Source organism: Brachyhypopomus gauderio, chromosome 11 (assembly GCF_052324685.1).
Source record: "Brachyhypopomus gauderio isolate BG-103 chromosome 11, BGAUD_0.2, whole genome shotgun sequence".
Taxonomy (NCBI): domain Eukaryota; kingdom Metazoa; phylum Chordata; class Actinopteri; order Gymnotiformes; family Hypopomidae; genus Brachyhypopomus; species Brachyhypopomus gauderio.
In genome coordinates this window covers 24,333,406-24,340,722 of record NC_135221.1, presented here as the reverse complement: position 1 = coordinate 24,340,722, position 7,317 = coordinate 24,333,406, and the positions used below count along the sequence as shown (strand labels likewise).

The 7,317-nt window shown below is 43.8% G+C and overlaps 1 protein-coding gene across 9 annotated transcripts in view; it reads right to left on the bottom strand.

Moving 5' to 3' along the window:
• Positions 1–1,439: 1,439 nt before the first annotated feature.
• Positions 1,440–7,317, bottom strand: part of frmpd3 (FERM and PDZ domain containing 3) — a 107,095-nt gene continuing 101,217 nt past the window's right edge. For 8 of the 9 annotated variants that reach the window (XM_077022827.1, XM_077022828.1, XM_077022829.1 and 5 more), the window contains 2 exons: positions 6,014–6,874; positions 1,440–5,431 (listed from right to left, as the gene is read on the bottom strand). In XM_077022827.1, the coding sequence (XP_076878942.1) occupies positions 2,646–5,431; positions 6,014–6,874 (3,647 nt within the window). In that variant the 3' untranslated portion in view covers positions 1,440–2,645. The remainder of the gene's footprint in view (positions 5,432–6,013; positions 6,875–7,317) is intronic. The other variant, XM_077022836.1, reaches the window with a different exon arrangement.

The window sequence follows — 7,317 nt, the reverse complement described above, 5'->3', positions numbered from 1 at the left end:
TGCATGTATGGAATAGCATCAGTCGACTTGTGTGTTCATGCAATGTCTTGGAATAATTACAGACCAGAGGTTCCCAGTCCACAGACCCCAAACTCTGCACATTTGAGTTTTTTCTGGGAGTAATGGAAGTTGCTTATGAAGGGCTTAATTTAGTTAATTGTAATGATGTTGTCTGATGACTTAGAGTTGGGGCAGTGTGATGTGGCATTTAGAACTTGTTTTGCATGAAAGATTTTGTATATGGTGCTGGGGAGAGGCAGCTGGACTCTGATTGTTTTTTTAAATGAATTAATCGTAGCGTAACGGTATGAAGGATCTGTTGAACCGTTTCCCGGCCAGGGCATCCCTCCATCTGTCAGAATGACTGCAGTAAGGTTCATTAGGAAACAGATTTTTATTTGTATGAGGGTCACAAATTCCTATACTCTTGACACAGGGATATCTAGCATCCTGATGTGTTTACATTGTTCCTCCTTAATACGTATTCTTTACAGAACCAGATACTGTTCAATGTTTTAGAAAACTGCATTTCTGAGCAGTTTAGGGTAATTTTCCTGAATTGCTTTGTGAGTCTTTTGAATACCCCTTCCCTTTTAAACAAATACTGACTGTATTAAGCGACCGATTTAAAACATTTAATTTTGATATTTGTGGCAAAACTTGGCTGAAAATATTTTTTTACGTTATAATTCTTTATTGCTTTTAAACATGACCTTGCACACAGACAGAAGACCACAGTGAGGGTAAATGCTTCTGACAGAAACTCAAAAACTTAAGATGGCTACATATACATAAAAGAAAGTTTATGAAACACAAGGACAAAACACATTTGGCAATGCAGCCAAACCATAAAACAAAATGTCAAAAATATTTAGAATTATGAGGAAATTTAGCAGTGTAATGTATTTTATAAAAATAAACATGTCTCATGCTGGATATTTATAATATATTCTTTAAAATATAGATACTATTTAACTATGATACAATACTACTATAAATTATAATTTACAGTCATGTGATATTTAGCTTTCTTTACAAAACAGTGAAGGATTTGGACAAATCTTCACAATGCTAGTACTGAATATTCTCAAAATGGTTTTAAGCTTCACAAATATCTCATGTCCTTTACAATAATTTTACAAGTTAAATAGAGAAGAGTACATGTTAATATGAAGATCTCACTTAGAACATTTTGATTTTATGTTCCCTTTGACTTCAACAACATCCATGTTCAATACCAGTCATCCAGCAAATAGTCGACTCAACAGCATCTGTTTCATATAAATTCCAGATAAAATAATAATTGGGAGTTAAACATGCAAAGCAACAGAAAAAAGACTGATTTCATAATAACCCATGACTAAAAATTCATTATGATGATTTATGTGTTCATCTAGATCAGAAACCGGAAGAGGAGACAAAGAAGCTTTCAGACAGAAAACAGCTGTGGATTTTATTAAAATACATATAAAACTACTCTGGATTTATTTAATATTCTCTGGAGTGCACAATGGATGACATCACAAGAAAATGAAACAAAATAGATTAAATATGGGGAAAGCTGAAACATCTTTGAACATTAATCTTCAATTTCTCTCTCTCTCTCTCTCTCTCTCTCTCTCTCTATATATATATATATATATATATATGATTTTGTAAGCAGAACCGTTTGGCCACCATTACATCTATATGTGTTTAATTTTTTAGATATTTTTTAATGCAAGCATGAAATGTGAAACGAAACATGAGATTCATGGGTTTTATCACATTGTTCCAAGCAAAAATGTTTCTGCCAGGAGCGGTGTGGTGTGGTGCTATATTAGTCTGGTGCATTTGATGTGATGGAATGAAAGTACACTGCTTTGTGCATGCTGACGAGAGAAATGTTTTTTGTTTTGAATGAGGTCAAGCTGACTTCTTTCACGATGGATACCTCTGAAAGGAATTCATATTAGCGAGTTTGGAAATCTGCTACATTGTCTGCTCTAAGCAGGTGTTCCATTTCGCCCCTTTGTGAGTCGGCCCTAGTTGGTTTATGAACATCCTTCTCAAACGTGGCAATTTAGAATTTCGCGGTGAAACAGAGGGAGTACTCACGTTCGTCACAACAATCAAAATTGTACATACAAGCACACCACCAAATAACCATCGCTTTCACTACCTAATTCACAGAATCTTCTACTTAACATTTCCTCTGCAAAATTTAACCCAGGGCACATATTTCAGATTATGTATTATTACTTATCAATATTTGTTATATATATATTTTACATATTGTAAAATTACTTCAGATTTATTCTTTAAATATATGTATCATTAAACATATTCAAAAACTTGAGTCTCTTAACAAGGACAACAACCTGTATGAAAAAGTTTTTTGTAGCCCTGTTTGTCATCCATAGAGCAGGGGCAGAGGACGCTTCTTTAGTTTTTCCTCCTTGGCACAAACAAGTGGAAGGTGGTTAGAGGTCCTCAGCAAGGACAGTACATACTGCTGGCAAACCTCTGTAAACATGTAATGGTGCTAGTCTGGCATATAGTGAACCATGGAAAGATCTGTTAAAATGTAAACAAAACAATTGACAGAGAGTTTTGTGTAACAATACTCGTGCCAAGTTGATATCCCCTTGTGCAAAAAGGATGTGTTACTTGCTGGGCAAGGTTTTGATGGGCCGAGTAAGAGAGCCTAAGTTGGTGGAGGTGGTAAGTTGTGGACTGGCACTCTTTGTGGGCAAGCTGCTCGAGTGTCCCATTGCTTCCTCGGCAGCCCGAAGAAGCAGAGTGTAGTTCACCGCAACTTCTTCTACCTTTCGCAAGAGCTGCAGCTTTTGGTTCTCAGACCGTACGCCACGTACCAAGCGGATGAATGTCTGAGTCAGGCTGCACAACACCTGGAAACTGGCTGTGACCGCACTCAACATCCGCGAAGGACTTTTCTCAACACTCGCCACTCGGCGGCACGACGCCCTAAACTCTTTGAAGCGGACTGCGAGCTCCTGCTTGTATTCTGCCAACCTCGCTGGAGGCATGCGAGGTTCACCCTCATTCTGGGGACTGTTGGCACACTGTCGTAAAATAGAGAGCAGCTCATTAGCGTCGAGTTGTGCATTTAAAAAGCCATCAGGTAAGCTGAAAGCTTTTCCCTGAAGGGACTGCACTCGTGCCAAGCTGCTTTCCAGATTCCCACAGGCCCGTAGGTCAATCTCCTGAGTTTGAGGTTCCTCCTCCTCCTCTTCTTCCTCTCCACTACAGTCCTCAGCATCAAGCACCTGCAGGGTCTTGCTGACTACAGGCAGGGCTCTTGAATCCAGCTGCATCCCAGGCAGGACCTGCAGGGGGATGGAATACGACACTTCATCCTTCTCACTGCTCTCATCAGCTGCCTCGCACTTCCGATAGCAGAAGCAAAAGGAGCAGCACTTCTCCCTGTCCTCGTTGTCTTCGCTCGGAAGGCCAAGCAGAACCTCTGTGGTGCCTTCTCGGCCCTCGCGTAGGATCTCCTCACCTTGAATAAAGAACACTCCTTTCTTTTTGGTATCTCCACCTTGAGTATGAATGGGTTCCACTGGAGTTGGAAGTCTTAGTCCCGTAGCCCTAACTCTCTCCATTTCCTTTTCTAAGCTTTTTGCTTTGGTAGGCTTGACCTCAGCATAAAGGGGTGTGCTGTCATTGTTATCAATCTCCCCTATACTATACCGCCTTTGGAGCTTTTTGTACTGTGGTGCTCCAATGCATTCTGAGCGGGATGCACACATGGGTAAACAGGATGTGGGGGTGTCTCTGGGCTCTCTTGATTCTAGGCTTGTGGAGCGGATACGTGTGGTCTTGATCTCTAACGTCTGGGGGCGTCTAGGTGCCTCTTGAGCATGTGGAGATTTGGGCTTTGCAGGGGGAGTTTTGGAGATGGACCTCTCCCTTCCTCTGTTATCCATCGCAGAACCTACCGGAGTATCAGGGAGACGCATTCCCCTGCACATCCTTTTACAGTCACAGCTGCGTCGCTGCTCTCGCGAGATGCCAGGGACTTTCTGCACCGGACTTGTACGCAGCTGGCAAGCACATGGAGTACCCGAGGGAATAGGAGATGAACCCTGGGGCAAGAACTCTCCCTGTGTTGTTTTGGGCTTTAGAAGCTCCTCCAGGAACTCAAGTTCATACTGCCTCACCTTCTGAAGCTGTGCACGACGTTCATCTGTTTCCCGCCGCAGGCGGGCAGGAAATGTGGCAGAGATCAGATTTCTAATACTTGAAAATGGGGCACTACGTTGAGACTTGGCTTTGCTGTTTGCCTCCTTCTTATATTCTGCCCCAGGAATAGTTGCACCCTTTTCTGCACAGCTCAAAACATGGGTTGTATCTACTAGGACAGGCACATTTTTTGTGTTTTTCTGTGGTTCAGCAGGTGCTTTACTCTTTGAGCTCTCTGGCTTGACCTCAGGTATATCTTTCCTTTCCATTTTCACAGGCATTACTGGGGAATACTTTGCTGGAGGAAGGGCTTTGGGTTTAGGTAAATTTATATCAGGTGTCCTTGCTGCACTGTCTTTGTTGCTGGTTAATTGCAGTCCTTTGGCACGGAGACGCTCATCATCATTTGGAGAACATGAGTGGAACACTACCACTTTTTGGGCCTGTGGGTCTTTCAGTCGCAGTTGTGACCCAGACTCTGGCCGAACTGGACACGTGCAGAATAAGTCATCAGCAGGCAGTAGGCCTTTTGAACTTGAAGGCTTATTGGTCTCACTTGAGGCAGTCTCGGCATCTTGGCATATGTTTGTTGGAGAAATCTTGGCAGAAGCAGTTCTGTCCACAGGCAAGAGCATTGGTAAGGCTTTATTGGTACATTCTGGAGTTGAGTGCCCAGAACTTTTCTCCTTTCCTTTTTCAGAGGTGCTAGGGGTCAGTTTACCCTCTGTAGAAGATGGTGACTTTTCCTCTTTGCTGACTTCAAAAGTACTCTCTTGGTCAAGGCCTTTGGGTTCCTCAGATGCCTGAGGAGCCAGCTCTGCAGAGCACTCTTTGGTGGTTTCTGATTTGGCTTTCTCTGTGACCTGCTCGCTCTTTATTACATGCTGTGTCTTACTTTGCTCTGTGGTAGTTCCAGAGGGAGCAGTCCCTCGACTAGGACTGACCTTCAGGGGCATCGTTTTACTGAGAATCACAGGTTTAGATGGGCATCCAGCACGGATCTGACTCATAGAAAAAGCTCCTCCTCCAATTGCCTGTGCTGTGCAGCCAGGGATCGTCAAAGGGAAATCACGGCGACTGAAAATTCGCTCTTTGTTAATATGATGAGCAAATAGGTAGGCCTGATTCTGATGCTGCTTCATGGCTGACACCATTTCCGACACATCGGTGAGCTCTGATGAGTTGGTCTCATGTCCTGAGTCGAGGGATGACTCTGGAGTAATAGCAGCTAGAACAATCAACCCTGTGAAAGACACAAAACCAAACACAATCAGGCTCATAATGGTAAAACCTAAAACAAAGTATAAGCATATCAATATGGCCTCACTAGCAGCTGTTCAGTTTCAAGTCACACAAAGGCTTTAGTTTACAACAATAGTGCTACTAAATTGCATATTTTAGTAGTATATAATCCTTAAAATTGTCTTACATTCTGTAAGAAAACTCAACAGCAAATCCTCAGGTATCTTATCTTTTTATAGCACATTTGAAAATTAAAATAAAAGTTCCCATTTATTCTCCAGTATACCAGGTGTAAACCGCAAGCTTGTCATAGCTGCTTAAGACTACAGCCCATGTAATTGCAGAGTTCCATACAAGATTCACATGTTTGAAGTTAGTAGAGGACATGCTTTGTTAGCATAATTAACCAATATTATAACACACTTATACAATTGCAAGCTTCAGTGTGCCTCTTAGGCCTTTTTTGCACATGTCCCCTGCTTGTATTCATTTACTATACATTTTGTATTTTGCATAATTTCTGAATATACACAGCAGCAAGTTAGTGGACATCTAGCACTTTTTAAGTACTTGGTGTTTCCACCTGCTGTTTGCGGAGTCTGTGGGTGATGATGGGGGTAATCCTCTGAAGCAGCCAGTGCCTCCAGTGCCTGTAGAGTGGACACTAATGCGTCATCGAGCTCTTGAGCGTGGTCTCGCACCGTCCTGGTGGACACATTATCAATCAGGGTGACAGGCACGTCCTCTCGACTGGCTGCCACAGGTGCTGACGCCATGCTGGCATCAGTGGCAGCAGCTCTACGGCTCTTTTTAGAGTCATCTTCGTCCGAGCTGTTATCTCGAAAGCCTGGGGGTGGTGCCGCTATAGCAGCAGGGGGAGGTTGCAGTTTCCCCCCTCCTTCTTCCACCTCCTCATCCTCTTCACTCCCAGGAGGGGGGAGGGCTGTGAGATCAACAGCTCCTCCGTCACGGGACAAACAGGCATTTGTGCAATGCAGAACAAGCTTCCCGGCTGCTCCCTTTTCGGACATCACTCCCCCAGCCTTAAGTTTTGCCTTGCAGGAGTCACAAAAGAATCTCCCAGTGCGCTTTGCATTTTCCAGTGTTTTGGCCCTGCCCCTGAAGCTCGAGCTATCCTGAGCCGGGCTTTCTGTGTCTGCCTCTGACTCGTTGGCCTTTAGGGTGGGATCGGACTTGGTGCGCGAGCGGTTGTGTGACTGGGAGACGAGGTTCTCGTTAATGTCCAACGTCTCTGTTTGGACGTGGAGCTCCTGCAGCTGTTGCTGCTCTTTCAGATGGAGGTGGCACAGCCCAAGGTGCTGCGATGGCACCGCCGCGAGCGGCTTCTGTGACGCCTCTCTGGATGAGCCCTCTCTCTCCTCTCGCCGACCGCTACTGGATGCAGAGGGGCCAGAGCGGGAATGAGGGTGGGAGCTTCTGAAATCTGAAGGACAGAATCATCAGAAGGGTTGAATGGACAGGAGTCACATGGTGGATGTAAGTGAGTCCGGATGGCAGAAGCACAGGCTGAGGGAGATCTCAGACATGAAGGTTGAATAAAAGTCTTGGGATGTCATGAGATGTTGTGGCCGTCCTCGCTGGCAGACCACAGTATATGGTAACAGCGTCCAATGTATGGTTTTAATATGGATTTAATGTTCGTAGTTCACATAGAAATGAACAAATCCAGAATGTCATTTCAGTTGGGAACAAACGGAAAATGGAAACATCCATGGGTTAATTCGAGATGAAGATGGCAGGATCAAGAACAGCAGGAAGAAATGAATGATGCAAGTCCCAGAGAACAGAAAGAGCTTGATGCCAAGCAACGGAGGTTTATTGACCATCAACAGCAACTTGTAGCAACAGCATTTTGAACATTGTTAA